The sequence below is a fragment of the Vulpes vulpes genome, chromosome 2 (assembly GCF_048418805.1).
Source record: "Vulpes vulpes isolate BD-2025 chromosome 2, VulVul3, whole genome shotgun sequence".
Lineage (NCBI taxonomy): Eukaryota > Metazoa > Chordata > Mammalia > Carnivora > Canidae > Vulpes > Vulpes vulpes.
Window position 1 is genome coordinate 139,455,813 of NC_132781.1, and position 18,671 is coordinate 139,474,483.

General features: G+C 39.3%; 1 protein-coding gene across 1 annotated transcript in view; it reads left to right on the forward strand.

Moving 5' to 3' along the window:
• AMFR (autocrine motility factor receptor) overlaps nucleotides 1-18,671 on the forward strand; it is a 44,729-nt gene that overhangs the window by 8,501 nt on the left and 17,557 nt on the right. Inside the window, exons 2-8 of the mRNA XM_072750199.1 lie at nucleotides 503-595; nucleotides 3,957-4,121; nucleotides 5,400-5,552; nucleotides 8,003-8,043; nucleotides 8,209-8,341; nucleotides 10,259-10,392; nucleotides 11,949-12,059. Of these exons, the coding sequence (XP_072606300.1) occupies nucleotides 503-595; nucleotides 3,957-4,121; nucleotides 5,400-5,552; nucleotides 8,003-8,043; nucleotides 8,209-8,341; nucleotides 10,259-10,392; nucleotides 11,949-12,059 (830 nt within the window). The remainder of the gene's footprint in view (nucleotides 1-502; nucleotides 596-3,956; nucleotides 4,122-5,399; nucleotides 5,553-8,002; nucleotides 8,044-8,208; nucleotides 8,342-10,258; nucleotides 10,393-11,948; nucleotides 12,060-18,671) is intronic.

Below are 18,671 nucleotides of genomic sequence, written 5' to 3' on the forward strand. Positions count from 1 at the left end.
CAAAGTTTACATACAGTTCAGTAAAGGCTGAAAGGGAAGGTGGCCTGCTGGATGGTACATATTGGAACAGGGCTCGGTGAATTAAATGGTAAGCTGATACCTCTCCTTCCCACTCCTCATCTCTCCTCCACACATAAAAGTGTGCCCCTTCAAATATTACTTGAACTGGAGAGGCTCAGTCATTAGGAATGATTGCTGAATTCTTAATATAAAATTTTTATAAAAGATTTTATTTGAGAGAGAACGAGAAAGCGCGAGTGAGAGAGAGCACATACACAAGCAGGGAGAGGGGCAGAGGGAGAGGGAGAAGCAGACTGCCCGATGAGCAGGAAGCCTGACAAGACATGGGGCTCCATCCCAGGATCCTGGGATCAAGACCTAAGCCGAAGGCAGATGCTTAACTGACTGAGCCACCCAGGCGCCCCTCTAATACGAAATTTTTAGAGCTGCTTTTACTTTTCAATAGGAGGAAATAAACTTTGTTTCTTTGGTTTGTAAACAGGTTCTAGTAAATACTGCATGCTGTGTTTTGATGCTGGTGGCTAAGCTAATCCAGTGTATTGTGTTTGGCCCTCTTCGAGTGAGTGAGAGGCAGGTAAGTCCAAGGCTAAGCCTGATTTTAGTGACCAGATTTTTTTTTTTTTTTAAACTTTGCGTTTGGTATAATTTTAAACTTACAGAAAAGTTGCCTGAATACTCTGAAGAACTTCCATATACCCTGATCTAGATTCACAGTTGTTAACATTCTGTCCAATTTGCTTTCATATTTGCCTTTTATTTATATTTTACGTATTTTTTGATCCATTTGAGAGTAAGTTGTGGACATCCTACCCCCTATGTTCCCAAATACTTCATTCAGTATGTGTTTCCCAAAATCAAGGATATTTTCTTAAGTAACCATAGCACAATGATCAAAATCAGGAAACTTAGCATTGATGAAATACTTTCTGGAATCCATAGTCCATATTCACTGTAGCCAGGTTGCCCCGAGACTGTTCTCTATAGCTGTTTTTCCCATGCCTTTCATAAATGCAGTTTTTTAAGAAGCATAGAATTGCTTTAGTTTGAATAATAATAAATATCACTCTTTAGAATATAGGCCCTTTTCCAAAGGGATTACCAAGAGATTTAAATTTCTCCCTTTGGACAAGTCAATTAAGATCCATTGTTCTACAAGCAGAAAATTAGGTGACTTGTTTTTGTTTCAGGTGGGATAGTCTCACATTGGAACATTACTACCAGAATGTACACGTATATGAGCAGGACGTGCTTTTAATAAAGAATATGCCACAAGCATACTGTACAGCTTGGCAGTTCCCCAAGAATTTTAGTGTAGAATATAAAATGGTGTGTTTAAAAATAAGAATTTAGAACTGGCCTTAAAACAACAACCTACAAACAGAACTAGACTTGAGTTTGTCTTAGCCCAGTCATGAGACACAGGGACCTGCTACTTTGAACTTCTGTTGGCCTCACTCCTTACCTACCCTTTCAACCCAAGTCCTCTGTTATTGGAGCAGCTGAGGTCCTAGTTCAGAGCTAAAACAAGGCTACTCTGGTTGAGCCCTTGGATGCTCTTATGAGCAGGACTCTGTGTGTTCTCCCAGAGAATTTTCATTAGTGAGTATTCAGTACTTTCTCCAAAATGTCAACTCCAGGGGTCTCCTAGGAAGCATCAGTGGGAGGTTGTTTTGGGGTAGGATACAGGCTCCTTTTGATGCTTCTCTCTTTGTGAAGAAAAACTTCTGGCTTGTGGGCCAGAAAATGGTCAGGCCCGGCAAGCCATCTCCTTGCTGGTGGCTTGATCTGGCACCAGTGGGCCTTAATCTACTGCTTTCGTTTTTCTGAAATGTTAAATAGCAGTTCAAAATTTACAGAGAACATTACCTTGGAACATTACAGAGATTTTTACCATGGCTATGGAAAAAGGCACGTCTGTTACTTTATTTTCAGTTTTTCAGTACAGATCACATCTTTCATTTATTTATTTATTTAAAACTTGTTGTTCAAGTATAGTTAATGCAGTGTTACATTAGTTTCAGCTATGCCACACAGTGATTCAGCAGCTCTATACACTTATTCTGTGCTCACCACCGTGATGACTTTTTTTTTTTTTTTTTTTTTTGGATGAATGTCATTCAGTGGCATGTATCAAGCCTGAGTTTGAGTTAGAATGCTGCAGAATTGACATGAGTTTGCTCTGTGGGTGATTCAAGAAAGCTCAAGAAATAAAGTCATGCTGGAGGCAGAGACATTGAATACTGAAAATGGTATAAAAATAAAACTGTTCAGTGGAGGTTTAGAAGAAGGAATTCTTTTTTATAGCATGTAGTGCCTACTATGGCACATATCCAAACATTGTACGTATATTAGCTTATTTAGCTCCTTCAACAATTCTATGAGGCAGATACTGGGGTCATAAGGTCCATCTTCTAGATGGAGAGACCAAAGCATGGGAATGTTAAGTGACTCATCCTAAGTTGCACAGCAAATACATGGTAGAGTGAAGATTCAAAACACAGGCACAAAATGTCGGGTTCGCCTTGTACTTTACCTGTCCCAGATCTGAAAACAGGCACTCACCAAAGATTCCTAGTCCCATTTGTTCTTTGTGTAAATGGTGTACGGTCAGTACAGTGTGTAAAAGTTCTCAAAATAATCTTATCTTTCAGTAGTCCTTCATTTTTTACACATTTAGGTTCAGTTATTTCTCTCTCTAATCAATTTTGCTTTTTTTTTTTTAATTGGTGAAATATTTATATGGTTCAGAACTATTTCTGAAAATAGACTTAGAAGCCCTGTCCCATTCTTACCTCTTGACTCAGCTCCCACTCCTCCCACAGATGGTTCGATAGTATATTTTAGTATCTGTTGGATAGACTCTTCTCCTTGCCCTTTTTCTTCAGGGTAGTAAAGATTTTAAAAACTGGATATCCTCCGTGTAGGCAATGTACTCTCCCACTGCCCCTGGGAGAGGACATTTATACAGCTTCTCTGGAAACCAGGTGGGTGGTGCTTATTAGAAATCATAAAAACATTCGTAACCTTTGATTCCATAATGCTGAAGAAATAGCAACTCTGGCAGATATTCATTGCAACATTTTCTGAATGGAGAAAAATTAAAAACAATTCCATTGTCCTTCTGCAACCACTAAAATGGTATATACACAAATTATTCACTGCTACTGGAAAGATTCTCACAATATGAGAAGTGAAATAAAGCAGTGTACAAAAATTAAGGTTTTGCACATTAGGAAGACAAGAAAAATGCATAAAAATGCTAAGGCATCATTTTTATCTTACCGATTACAGGCTAGCAAATGAGCATAGGTTATTTTTTTTTTAATTTTTTATTTATTTATGTATGATAGTCACAGAGAGAGAGAGAGAGGCAGAGACACAGGTAGAGGGAGAAGCAAGCTCCATGCACCAGGAGCCCGATGTGGGATTCGATTCCGGGTCTCCAGGATCACGCCCTGGGCCAAAGGCAGGCGCCAAACCGCTGCGCCACCCAGGGATCCCGGTTATTTTTTCATCAGAAAGATCTTTAAGAAAAAAAGAACTTACTTTTTTCTGTTGTCTGTTTTAAGAATCCAGAGAGCAGAAGTATTAAAAATGATACTTGTAGCATTATCACCAGTTTTTAGATTTTGTGTTGGAAGTATTTGTATTACCCCTAATATGCAAGGTACTAGACTACTGTCACTCCCCCTTTGGTGGCTCAAATTTTATAACTGACTGAGGGTTACAATCTAGAGTCTACACATTACTTTCTAGGTGTCTTATCTTTAATCTTCAGAGAGTTTATTTTTGTCTTTACCTTCTAATGTCTTGCAAACAAATGTTAGCTGACCGTAGAATATTTTCTACAGGGCAGCACATTTTTGTTGTGTTAACTTCTCTTAAATAGGTTAGATGTAATAGTACTAAACCTTTATAAATATTTGTCTTTGCAGCACCTCAAAGACAAGTTCTGGAATTTTATTTTCTACAAGTTCATTTTCATTTTTGGTGTGCTGAATGTGCAGACAGTGGAAGAGGTGGTCATGTGGTGCCTCTGGTTTGCTGGACTTGTATTTCTACATCTGATGGTTCAGCTCTGCAAGGACCGATTTGAATATGTGAGTTTTCAGCCAAGTCTTAGCCAAGCTCTTTGTTTGCTTAGTCACATGTTTGCGGAGCTTGCATTGTGTAAGATGAATGAGCCATAATGGGCAAGTCCCAGGTAGGTCTCCAGGGCAAGGCTCCTAAATCAGGTGGCTGCTGCCTATTTCTTGAGGAACTTCCTGCAGCAGCCAAAGAACTCAGGGTCAGGGTCTCCTCAGGAGGTTCCCTTTCCCTCCACTGGCAGATTGCGTTCCAGCTCACATTCTGATCACGGCACGGGGAAAGCTTAGTGTCTAACCTGAATTAAAGCGGCTATCTTCCAGATATTTTCTGTTCTAGTCTCCTTCCATTGTTCCCTCTGATTCTTGGAGCCTTATTTCTAATTAGTCTACACTGTTTCCACCCCTGGGCAAGGACTGAATTAGCCCTCTAGTGTCCCAAGGTCCTTCCTTCCCTGTCTGGGTACAAGATCTGCCTCTCAGCTTCAGATCAGCTGTGGGTGTGCACCCTCATTCTTCAGCGCACGCGGACTAACATCATGGGTCCTGGGGCAATGCACACCTACAGTTCTGCCCCTCAGTTACATGCTGCTCCAGGGCCTCGTTTGCTCCCCTTTTCACTCGGTCCTGGGGAGACAGGTGGTGCCTGTACCTCTGTGTGAGGTCATCTCATTCTGAAAGCTGCTCATCAGTCACCAGCAGGAGGGCCCAGCCTCCCTAATAGCTGTGTTACCTCCACCCTCTTGCTCAGAGTCCCAGTCCTGGGCCTCCCCTTGTACACTGTCAATGGAGCATTGTGATAGCGGGAACTCTGCACCTGGATGACATTTTGGTTGTCTCAGCCTTAAACACCATAGGAATGTTCTCCAAGGGACTTTTTGGGAGGAGGGGGAGAGCCAGATGGAGAAAGAAACACAAAAGGACATGGTGTAGTCTGGAGTGCTAGCCAATGTTGAGAGAATTACATACCTTTGGAAAACTGCTTGGAGAGAGACTTATCATTCCACTAGTAGGAAGATCCTTGAGAATTTGAGATGAAAATAATAACGTATGTTATGTTCCGTAAATTAAGCAGTAGAAATCTCTCAATATTCGCTCATGCTCACGTTTAAGTTGGGTGGAGAATTTTGACCATCCGGTAACGGGGTGCTTTTCTGTGCTTGGTGTTTGGTGGTGCTGTTAAGCCCGAGTTCCTGAGCAGAGACTCCCAAACACTAACATTGCATTTCTCAGGGAAGCTTAATACCACAGTGAAGAAGGATGAGCTTCTTTCCTCTCGTTTGTGCATTTCAGCTGTCGTTTTCTCCCACCACACCCATGAGTAGCCACGGGCGGGTTCTGTCTCTGTTGATCGCGATGCTGCTTTCTTGCTGTGGATTAGCAGTGGTCTGCTGTGTCACTGGCTACACGCACGGGATGCACACGCTGGCTTTCATGGCGGCGGAGGTAAGTGGATGCAGGTGTTGTCCCCATCTACTCCTGTGTGTTTTCAAGCCCCCTGCACGGTGACTGAGGGTCTTTTGTCTTAATAAGCATATCTTGAATTTCTTGCTTTTGTGTTGGGTACTGATATTGAAGGGAGAAATGTATGATTTCCTGTAATCTTTGCTACAACTTAATAAAAAGTAATAAGTTTTGCTGACATTTATATAGTGCTTTACTGTATGCTGGGGATTGCTCTAAATACCTTATGTGTATTGACTCATTTTATTATTTCTCTTTATAAATGGGGAAAACTGGTGAAGAGGGTGCAGTGAATGATTTGAAGTTTCAGAGTCAGCAGTGGCACAATTCAAGCCCTGTGACTCCCAGTTCCTTTTAAGATATAATGAAGACTGATTGGTGGTGATGAATAAGGAAATATTTTATAATTGGGTTATTTAAGGAGTACCTGGCTGGCTTGGTTGGTGGAATATGGGACTTTCAATCTCAGGGTGATGAGTTCAAGCCCCATGTTGGGTTGGAGCCTACTAGGAAAAAAATACACACACACTTAATATGTAGATATGTGTGAGAATTTGAGATGAAAATAATAACATATGTTATGTTCCATAAATTAATTGGGATTTTAAATGGGATATAAATTAAGATTTTATAGAATAATATATATAAACTTCTTTGTTTTGGAAGAACAATCATATTCATGTACATTTTAAATTTACTCTTTAAAACTTTCTGAAAATAATCATTTTTGTTCAGTAGAAATAAAATTTTTTATATGTCCTTCTATTCAGTTGCTATATTTGCTTTCTCCCTCAGGCCAAAGGCAAAATATCTCTTTGCCTACTATTAATTGCTCCTATTAATGAAAAATTAATAGTAATTGCTACTATTAAAGAAAAAGATGAAATAATAAATTATTAAAGCTAATTAGCTAATATCAAAACACTAAATTTGAACTACTTTTTGGGTATTTGTTAGAATAGGATTAAAGTTTATTGGGGTACCTGGCTGGGTCATTTGGTGGAGTGACTCTTGATCTGGGTGTTGTGAGTTTGAGAACCACATGGGTAAGAATTTATTTAAAAAAAATTTTTTTTAAGTTTTATTTTGCTTAATAGAATTGATTTCAGAATACAATGTAGTGTAACAAATTAGGAAAGGGATGTTTAGGTACTTAGTAAATCATTTACAATTCTAGATAAGTACTTTGTGTATGTTCCTCTTGAAAAAAAATCTGTGTAAAAATGTTTTTGCATTGATTTATGTTACTTTGCTTTACATATATTTTATAATCACCATTTGCGTGATCGTCTGATATTCGTACTATTTTACTTTTAATTAATTTTAACCCAAACTTTGGGAAAGGTATACCTAAAAATAAAGACACTTAAAGTAGGCTTTTTGAATCATACTATAGTACATAATTTTAGCTCATTACTGTTGACTTAAGATAATTTATCATGTTACAGTCTCTATATTTTGAACTTAATCATATTTTAAAATTTATACTGTTTCTCTATGTAAAATGTTTTCCATTTATAAACTGGAATTTCCAAATCTCAAACAATATAATAGTTCTATTCTGGTAGTTTAAGAGGAAATTTTCTTACAATCAATTTCTGTAATATCAAATACTACAAAGAGCTTATGTTATTTTTTATTTCCTTCATTCTTTTTGCTTTTGTGTGGGCAAAGGGGGTGTACAAAACGTTATGTAGAGAGCAGGTACTCATCTTGGATTGTGGTACCTAAACTATACTTTGGGTATAGGATCACCAAGTATTCAAACACCCTTTGATGTAATCAGTGATGATGACTTCCTGCTGTATAAAATAGAAGTGATTGTCAAACTACTAGAATGAGCCTCAGGATTGTAGGAGGCAGCCCCAGGAGATGGATGGGTATAATCGATTGTCACCTATTAACAGGAAAAGGCTCAAAGAAAGTTGGTTTCTAGGTCATGAAAACATTTCATGGAAATTTGAAGCGGATAAAAAAAATAGTTGGTAAACTTGAACAACCTGCTTTTTTTATTTCAGTTTTGTTCAGATATAATTGACTTACACCATTGACTTTTAAGGTGTCCAGCCTAATGGTTAACTGACATAGATTGTGAAGTGATTATCACCGTAAGTTTCCTTAACAGCCATCATTTCATTATAGATACAGAAAAAGAAAGAGAAGGGTTTTTTTCTTTGTGATGAGAAGGATTACCCTCTCTACAACTTTCAGAAGTACCACAGCAGTGTTAACCGCATTCATTATGTTGGAGATGACATCCCTACTCCTTAATTATCTTGCAACTGAAGTTTTTACCTTCTGACCACATTCGTTCCATCCACCCCACCCCACCCCACCCCCGGGAATAACCAGTGCTGTAATTGAACTGACAAATGTTTGCCTTTTATATTTCCAAATTTTACTAAAGAAAAAATACATCTTTCTTTATATAGTCTCTTCTTGTGACAGTGAGGACTGCTCACGTGATTTTACGGTGAGTAGAACTTTGGGAGGGAGGCGAATGAGGTCTACTCATACAGTTGATTTTAAGATGTAACATGTATAAAATCTATAAAAATGTGGCTATACTGCATCATGTTTAAGCCAAATTAAATTGTAACAGTAAGTTACTAAAATGATTTTTCTCTGTTCACTGCAGATATGTAATTCACCTCTGGGACCTCAACCATGAAGGGACTTGGGAAGGAAAAGGAACCTATGTCTATTATACAGATTTTGTCATGGAGCTCACTCTCTTGTCCCTGGACCTCATGCACCATATTCATATGTTGGTAAGCTTCCTCAGAAGGAGCTCTAACTGAGCTAAGTGTTTTAGAATCAGGAACTCTGGTTAGTACATGTAAATGAAACATTTGTGGAAACCACATAAAGACTGTTGAAACAAACATAGCCATGGCCCTCTGTCTTTCTGCCACTGGATATAAAGCAGTGGTGCACTTGGGCTGGAGCCTAGCTCAAGGCTAAGTTTGCTCTCCTCCTAGGACACTGTGTTAACTCCACTGACCAAGTCACTGGTAATTGTTCTAACATGAAAATAAGGGAATTCTCTGTTTCCCCATAGCTTCTGTGGCTTCTAATATGTAGCACTTACTTTGTAGGGGGTAATGGGAATTCTCGCAGTGTTAGCTACTTCATGGATTCATACATTTTCTGCTTTATAATTAAAAAGAAAACATTTATACTTAATTCCGCCTACTTCATTGTTTACATTTTATTTTGCTGTGCAAGAAATTATAGTGTTGAAAATGTACTTCAATGGTTAGCGCTTCAGTGATCTAATAATGGTGAGAATCAATGGTGGGCAGTTGATTTATATTATAAGCCTATTAAAGGTGCATTTAAAGATTACTGGGTTGGGGTGCCTGGGAGGTGTAGTCAGTTAAGTGTCTGACTCTTGGTTTCGGCTCAGGTCATAAGTTCGAGCCCCACATCAGGCTGCATGCTCTGCATGGAGTCTATTTAAAATTCCCATTCCCTGGGATCCCTGGGTGGCGCAGCGGTTTGGCGCCTGCCTTTGGCCCCGGGGCGCGATCCTGGAGACCCGGGATCGAATCCCACATCAGGCTCCCGGTGCATGGAGCCTGCTTCTCCCTCTGCCTGTGTCTCTGCCTCTCTCTCTCTCTCTATGTGACTATTATAAAAAAAAAAAAAAAAAGAAAAGAAAATTCCCATTCCCTTTCCCCATTGCCCTTCCCCCACAATAAATAAATCCATCTTTATTTTTATTTATTTACATACTTAATCTTTAAAAAAATTACTGGTTAGACACAGAACATTTCTAAGTCTCCTTTTTGAAAATATACTTTAAAAAACCATGTATAGCTTTTGTTTAAAGCCCCCAAGTGCCCAGGGATTACCGATAACATTTTATTGCATTTATTGCTTCTTTTCATGTTCAGATACATACAGTCCTAAATTTTTTAAAAAAGATTTTATTTATTCACGAGAGAGAGAGAGGCAGAGACGCAGGCAGAGGGAGAAGCAGGCTTTATGCAGGGAGCCTGATGTGGGACTCGATCCTGGGTCTCCAGGATCATGCCCCGGGCTGAAGGCAGGCACTAAACCGCTGAGCCACCCAGGGATCCCTAATTAAATCTTTAGAAACATTATACATTTAACATAGTATAATATTAATATATAACCTTATTTTATAATAAAATTAATGACTATATAATAAATATTATATGAATTTACAACCTTCCCTACTGGACATTTTGCTCATTTCCTGGTTTTCTTTTTTATAATTGCATGGATGGATGTCTTTGTATGTAAAGCTTTTAATTTTTTTTTTAAAGATTTTATTTATTTATTCATGAGAGGCACAGAGAGAGAGAAGCAGGCAGAGACACAGGCAGAGGGAGAAGCAGGCTCCATGTAGGGAGCCCAATGTGGGACTCGATCCTGGGTCTCCAGGATCACTCCCTGGGCTGAAGGCAGGCGCCAAACCACTGAGCCACTCAGGGATCCCTAATTTTCTGATTAGTTCTTGGGAAAAGATAGCTGGTGATGGAATGACTAGGCCAAATTGCACATAAATTGTTTATGGTGGTGAGATAAATATGTGCATTTGCTTGCTGAAAAGATTGTTTCAGTTCACTTTTACCACAATAATAGCTTCTGTGGCACTGTCACTAGCAAGTTCACATTCATTTTTATTGTGTGTTTTGTTCTCTGTCCTTCCTGTAAAGTTATTTGGCAACATCTGGTTATCCATGGCCAGCTTGGTCATCTTCATGCAGCTGCGTTATCTCTTCCATGAAGTGCAGCGTCGAATCCGCCGGCACAAGAACTACTTGCGTGTGGTCGGGAACATGGAAGCCAGGTGAGGGAGCAGAAGCTGATGTTGCCCAACTGGCCTCATTCTAGATCTTTCATAATAATAGATCCCAGGTCATATAAGAACCACTTTTTTTTTTTTTTTAATTAATTTTTATTGGTGTTCAATTTACCAACATACAGAAAAACACCCAGTGCTCATCCCGTCAAGTGTCCACCTCAGTGCCCGTCACCCATTCCCCTCCAACACCCGCCCTCCTCCCCTTCCACCACCCCTAGTTCGTTTCCCCGAGTTAGGAGTCTTTATTGTCTGTCTCCCTTCCTGATATTTCCCAACATTTCTTTTCCCTTCCTTTATATTCCCTTTCACTATTATTCATATTCCCCAAATGAATGAGAACATACACTGTTTGTCCTTCTCCGATTGACTTATTTCACTCAGCATAATACCCTCCAGTTCCATCCACGTTGAAGCAAATGGTGGGTATTTGTCGTTTCTAATTGCTGAGTAATATTCCATTGTATACATAAACCACATCTTCTTTATCCATTCATGTTTCGATGGACACCGAGGCTCCTTCCACAGTTTGGCTATTGTGGCCATTGCTGATAGAAACATCGGGGTGCAGGTGTTCCGACGTTTCATTGCATCTGAATCTTTGGGGTAAATCCCCAGCAGTGCAATTGCTGGGTCGTAGGGCAGGTCTATTTTTAACTCTTTGAGGAACCTCCACACAGTTTTCCAGAGTGGCTGCACCAGTTCACATTCCCACCAACAGTGTAAGAGGGTAAGAACCACTTTTGTAGACTATTAACAGAACGATGAAGAGACTAAGTGGAGGTTCTGGGTTTTGGGTGTGAATCCTCAGTTGCTGTGTTATTTGGGGGCACTTTAATTAAATCTCTGTGCCTTAGTTGTTTCCACTCTCGAGATGATAGCAGAGCCTTCTTCCTGGAGCTGTTGGGAGGAGTCAGTGGGATACTGCAGGTAACATACTTTGAACAGTATGGGTATGTAGTAGCTGCTCACTAAAATATTAAGTGGTTCTTATGACACCTTTATTTTTATTATCATCATTAAACAGAAGCCTCTTTGGGCTTCTGTCTTCTATTTTATGAAGTAGGTCTCACTTATTCTTTACACATGCATGTTTATACACATACACACTCTTAACCTCACTAGAGGAGGGACTCACTTGCCTCAGTTGCCAAACAGGGTAAACCAAGCCTGAAGGTATGAGATGAATGGGTGACCTTTTAGTGTCCAGGGGAATAGTTTGGCTCTTGGGCCAGGTTGGAGAGAGGGGGTCTTAACTCTGGTTTGCCCAGAAATGTTCCCTCAAGTCATTTTTAGCTAGCATGTGATGTTGAAGGAACTAACAGGAGCTGTTGTTAAGACAGAGTTAGTTTCTTTGTGTAAGTTTCTTGCTCTTTGATGGGCTCTGAAGAGAAAGCAGATGTAATGTTTTTGATGGTTGGGAATGTTGCACTGAACCAGATTCCTTTGTTAACTGCTCTCCAGGAGTGCAGTTTATAAAGCAGCACTCCGTATACATGTGTGGAATTGACATACTATCTGCTGGGTATGTGTGTCTTCTACAGGTTTGCGGTTGCAACTCCAGAGGAGCTGGCCGTCAACAATGATGACTGTGCCATCTGCTGGGACTCCATGCAGGCCGCGAGGAAGCTGCCCTGCGGACATCTTTTCCACAAGTAGGGACGGGTGTTCTGTCCAGGGCAGGGGGATGCTTTCTGTGCCCAGGCTCCAGGTCCATTCTAGCAGGGGACTGGGGACATTACCTCAAACTGGCCGTGGAGCTGACAGTGGTGCTGAGGGAAGCTTTGGGCTGTCCTCCTTCATCCCTCAGCCTCTTCTCTATACAGCAGGACTCTTCCCCACTCACGGCCTGCCATCTTAATTTCTGGGTCTGCTAACTGTCTTCATATCTCTTAGGAATTTAAATCCTGAAGTAGAGTGAATATGCCTGTAAAATTTAAAAGAAAGCAGGGGGGATCCTTGCTTTCAAAAAGTTTATGTGCTCACTGGGACAAGAGACGGTATTTTTCCATTTTGCACATGCACAAAAGCAACAGGAAAACAACATGCCAGGGAGGTGGGCTCAGTTAGGGACTGGACCAGGACCACTGAACAGTCCAGAAAACCTGACTATGTTATCAAGGGTAATCAAATACTATTTTCAGAAAATCCTGTTTGTTTGTTTTTTTTAAGATTTTTTTTTAATTTGAGAGAGAGAACATGAGTGAGGGGAGGGGCAGGGGGAGAGGGGAGAGCAGACTCCCCACTGAGCAGGGGACCTGATGCGGGGTTCGATGTGGGGTTTGATGCCAGGACCTCAGGATCAATACCTGAGCTGAAGGCAGACGCTTAACTGACTGAGCCACCCAGGCGCCCCTGCATTGGATATTTTTGATGTTGAGGTATTTTTGAAGTATCTTTGGTCTTTTGCATCTGTGATCATTTTTGCACATTGAGAAAGTTTTTATCTTTACATCTTTAATTTCCCTGTTTTCATTTTGTATTCCCAAATCATTTTTCTTCTTTTTTAATATTAGACTTTGGAGCTTGAGTATCAGTAACTAAACACATATATTTTATTTATTTTAATTTTACTGTTTTAAAATTTAAACATTTTTTTAACTTAAATTTTAGTTAATATACAGTGCAATATTGGTTTCAGGAGTAGAATTCAATGATATATGACTTACATACAACACCCAGTGCTCATCACAATAGGTGCTCTCCTTAATGCTCATCACTCATCTAGCCCATCGCCTCCCACTTCCGTCCATCAACCCTCAGTTTCTTCTCTATCATTGAGAGTCTCTTATGGTTTGTTTACCTCTCTTTTGTCTTTTCTCCCTCCCATATTATCATGTTTTCTATCTTAAATTGCACATATGAGTAAGATCATAATGGTATTTCTCCTTCTCTCACTTATTTCACTTAATAACTCCATCCACATTGTTGCAGATGGCAAGATTTCAGTTTTTTAATGGCTGAGTTATATTCCATTGTATATTCCATTGTATTCCATTGTATATACATTGTATATGTATACCACATTTTTTAAATCTCTTCATCAGTTGATGGACACTTGGGCTCTCTCCATAGTTTGGCTATTATTGCAAATGCTGCTATAAACATTGGGGTGCATGTACTCCTTCAAATCTGTATTTTTGTTTTCTTTGGGTAGTAATGCAATTGCTGGATTGTACAGTAGTTCTGTTTTTAACTTTTTGAGGAACCTCCAAACTGTTCTCCAGAGTGGCTGCACCAGTTTGTTTTCCCACCAACAGTGCCAGAGGGTTCCCCTCTTTCTGCATCCTTGCCAATACCTGTTGTTTCTTGTATTGTTAATTTTAGCCATTCTGACAGGTAGGAGGTAATACCTTATCGTGATTTTGATTTGCATTTCCCTGATGATGAGTGATGTTGAGCATTTTTTCATGTGCCTGTTAGCCATATGGATGTCTTCTTTGGAAAAGTGTTTTTCATGTCTTCTGCCCATTTCATAACTGGGTAATTTCTTTTTTTGGGTATTAAGTTTGATAAGTTCTTTATAGATTTTGGATACTAACCCTTTATCAGATATGTCGTTTACAAATATCTTCTCCCATGCTAAAGGTTGCCTTTGAGCTTTGTTGATTGTTTCTTTTGCTGTGCAGAAGCTTTTTATCTTGGTGAAGTCCCAATAGTTCATTTTTGCTTCTGTTTCCCTTGCCTCTGGTGACATGTCTAGTAAGAAGTTGCTATGGCTAAGGTCAGAGAGATTGCTTCCTGTGTTCTCTAGGATTTTGATGATTTTGTCTCATGTTTAGGTCTTTCATCTATTTTGAATGTATTTTTGTGGATGGTGTCAGAAAGTGCTCCATTTTCATTCATCTGCATGTGGCTGTCCAGTTTTCCCAACACCATTTGTTGAAGAGACTGCCTTTTTTCTATTGGGTATTCTTGCCAGCTTTGTCAAAGATTAGTTGACCATAGAGTTGAGGGTCCATTTATGGAGAACATATATATTGATAGAATTTTTTATGTGCTAGGTGTTCTGTTGGGGTCTGGGGATAAAACAAAACCAAAGATATGGTGTTTGCTTTCATGCAGCTTGTGGCTTAATGGAAGAGATGAACATAAATTAGCCAGGCACATTTCTGAATGTGTTAAGTATAACTGAGCTAAGTGCTCCAGAGGAAAAAAATGTGGTTCTTGAGAACTTGTAACAGAGGAATCTGACTCAAGCCTGGAGGAAGTGACTCTGGGTGGTGAGTAGGAGTTGAGTCAGCAAAAGGAGAGTGATCCTCTAGCAGGAGGGAATGGGGTGTGTGGAAGGGACTGGACTAGAACTGGTATGACCAGGACTTAGAGCATAAGAGGGGAGTGGCGTTTGCTGAGGCAGGAGAAGCCGGCAGGAGCTGGACCCTGCAGAGGCTTGAGGGCCAGTGGAAAAGGTGAGAAGTTATTGAAGGGTTTTAGGAGGGATTGGGGTATTAGGTTTACAGCTTGAGAAGATCAGGAAAACTAGTTAGTAGGGGCTGCGATGATGCAGGTGTGTGTTGAGAGTAGCTTGGGTTACGGTGGTGGAAGAGGGTTGGGGAGAAGTGGATAGATCAGAGGAATAGGAGGTATGTGGTGCTGGATTGGCTGTGAGAATGAGATCTGGAAGAGGGACCAGGGATTCTCCTGGTTTTGCGGCTGGATAACTGCATGTATAGGGCTGCTGTTAGTTGAGGTTGGAAGACCAGAGAATCCACACTAATTTCTCCAGAGGAGCTTGCAGACGGTTGGGAAGACTAACTCTAAGAGTGATCTTTAGTCCAGAAGAAACCTAAAGCACATGATTAGATTAAGTTTATGATTTCCTTTTTTGGTGAAGGCAAAATTCACATAACATGCAATTAACCATCTTGAAGCGTATAATTCAGTGGCGTTTAGTGTATTCAGTGTTGTGTAGTTGCCACTTCTTTCTAGTTTCAAAACTTTCTCATCATCACAGAATAACACCCCATGCTAATGAAAGTAATCTGTCCCCATTTCTCCCTCCCCTATCACCAGACAACCATTAATCTGCTTCTGTCTCTGAATTTGCCTCTCCTGGACTGTTCATATAAAAGGAATCCTACCTCTTGTGGCTGGCTTCTTTCACTCAGCAGATTGTTTTCAGATCCAACTTGTAGCAAATATCAGCACTTCATTCCTTTTTTATGGCTGAATTTAAATGAGTTTATAATAAACTACCCATTCATCTGTTGATGGACATTTGGGTTATTTCTACCATTTGGCTATTGCAAATAATGCTATGATCAAATTTGTGAACAAGTATCTGCTCTTGTTTTGTTCCTAAAAATAGGTACTTTTGGGGTATATACCTAGGAGTGGAATTTCTGGGTCATATATAATTCTATGTTTAACTGCTTGAGGAACTACCAGACTTTTCCATCAGCTACACCATTTTACATCCCACCAACAATGTATGAAGGTTCTAATTTCTTCACACTTTATACTTTACATTTATCATTTTTTTCTATTTTCCTATAGCTGTGCTAGTGGGAAGTGGTATCTTATTGGGATTTTGACTTACATTTCCTTAGTGACCCTTGATGCTGAACATTGTGCTTGCTGGCCATTTGTATATCTTCTTTGGAAAATGTCTGTTCAAGTCTTTGGCCTATTTTTAAATTGGGTTGTTTGTCTTTTTGCTAATAAGTTGTAAGAGTTCTTTATGTATTCTAGATACTTAACTTTGATCAGATGTTATGATTTGCAAATATCTTTTCTCATTCTGTAGCTGTTCTTTTTATTTCTTAACAATTTCCTTTGATGCACACAGTTTTCATTACTGTGAAGTCCTGTACCTATTTTTCTTTGTTTACTGATGCTTTTAGTGTCAAATCTAAGAATCCATTGCTGAATCTGAGGTCATGAAGATTTACTTGTGTTTTCTTCTAGTTTTATTGTTTTAGCTCTTATATTTTAGGTCATTGGTCAATTTCGAATTAATAGTTTTACACGAAGTGAGGGAGAGGTGTGACTATTCTTTTGCATGTGATTGTCCAGTTGTCTCAACATCATTTGTTGAAGAATCTACTCTTTCCCTGTTGAATAGTCTTAGGACCCTGTTGAAATCTGTTGGCTATAGATGTTGGGTTTATTTCTGGACTCTATTCAATTCCAGGGGTCTATATGCCTGTCTTTATTCCAGTACTTTGCTGTTTTGATTACTGTATGTTTATAGTAAACTTTGAAACTGGGAAATGGTGAGTCTTCCAACTTTCTCTTTTTCAATATTGTTTTGTCTGTGGGGTCCCTCCCAAATGGATCCACTTTCCCATTTCTGCAAAAAAGGCCATTGGAATTTAGCAGGGATTGCATTGAATCTGTAGATCGTTTTGGAGGATATTACTATTATAAGAGTATCATGTATTCCAAGCCTTGAACGTGGGATGTCTTTCCTGTTATTTAGGTCCTCTTTAATTTCTTTCAGCAATCTTTTGTGGTTTTTAGTATCAAGATTTTCATCTCCTTGGTTAAATTTATTTCTAGGTATTTTATTCTTTTGGGTATTATTGTAAATGGAATTATTTTCTTTATTTCCTGTTTGGATTGTTTCTGGTGTATAGAAATGATTTTTATATGTTGCTCTTGTACTGTGCAACTTTCCTGAATTTGATAATTAGCTATATAGTAGCTTTTTTGTGTGTATGTTTGGGATTTTCTATAAAGGATCATATCAACAAATAGAGTTGGTTTTGCTTCATTTTTACATTTTGGAAGTTTTTATTTCTTTTTCTTGCCTAATTGCTCTGGTTAGGTCTTGCTGTATAATATTGTATAGCAGCAGTGAACACAAGCATCTTTGTTTTGTTCCTGAGCTTAGAGGAAAAGCTTTCAGTCTTTTACAATTGAGTATGATATTACTGATGGGTTTTTCATGAATGTCCTTTTAGGACATTCCCTTCTATTCCTAGTTTGCTGAGTATTTTTATCACAAGAGTGTTCAATTTTGTAAAATGATTTTTCTGCCTCTATTGGGATTATCATATGTTTTTTCCCCCTTTGTTCTAATGTGATGTGTTACATTGATTCATTTTCTTATGTTCAACCACACTTGCAGTTCTAGGATAAGTAAATCCCTTTTGTTTGCAGTGTATGTCATATTTTTAATGTGCTGTTGGATTTGGTTCACTGGTATTTTGTTGGGGATTTTTGCATCTGTATTCATTAGAGATACTGGCCAGCAGTTATCTTTTCTTGTGGCCTCTGTGTCTGGAATTGGTATCAGGGTAATGCTGGCCTAGAGTATGTGTTAGGAAGTTTTCTCTCCTATGTTTTGGAAGAGCTTGAGTTGGATTGGTGTTCATTTTTCTTGACATATTTGGGTGGAGTTCACTGGTTCTGGGCTTTTCCTTTCTGGGAGATTTTTTGACTGAGTCAGTCTCTTATATAAAACTTCTTTCTTCTTGAGTCAATTTAGGTAATTTCAGTATTGGTAGACATGTGCCACTTTTTGCTATATTCTCTAATTTGTTGGATTGCAGTTATTTCTAGCATTCTGTTGTAATCCTTATCATTTCTGTAAGGTTGGTAGTGATGTTCATACTGTCTTTCATTTTTTCCATACTTTTATTTCTGATTTTAATTTTTTTTTAAGATTTTTTTATTTATTTACTCATGAGAGACACAGAGAGAGGCAGAGACACAGGCAGAGGGAGAAGCAGGCTCCATGCAGAAAGCCCAGTGTGGGACTTGATTCCGGGTCCCCAGGATCACGCCCTGGACTGAACACAGCCCTAAACTGCTGAACCACCCGGGCTGCCCATGATTTTAGTTTTCATATCTATTTTTTTCTTAGTCTAGCTAAAAACTGACTTTTTTTTTAAGAACTGGCTTTTGGTTTCATTGGTTACTTGGTTACTCTGTTGTTTTTCTCTTCTCTGTTTCAGTTACCTCTGCTCTGATCTTTTTTTTTAAATTTATGTGTGTAAATGAGTACCATGCCCATCAAAGCCAGAGCATGCAACTCTTTTTTTTTTTTTTTTAGATTTTATTTACTCATTCATGGAGACACAGAGAGAGACACACAGAGAGAGAGAGAGGCAGAGACACAGGCAGAGGGAGAAGCAGGCTCCACACAGGGAGCCCAAGCGGGACTCCATCCCGGGTCTCCAGGATCAGGCCCTGGGCTGAAGGCGGCGCTAAACCACTGAGACACCTGGTCTGCCCTGCTCTGATCTTTATTATTTCCTTCCTTCTGGCTTCGGGTTTTGTTGTTCTTTTTCTAGGCTGTTGATTTGAAATTTATTTTTTAA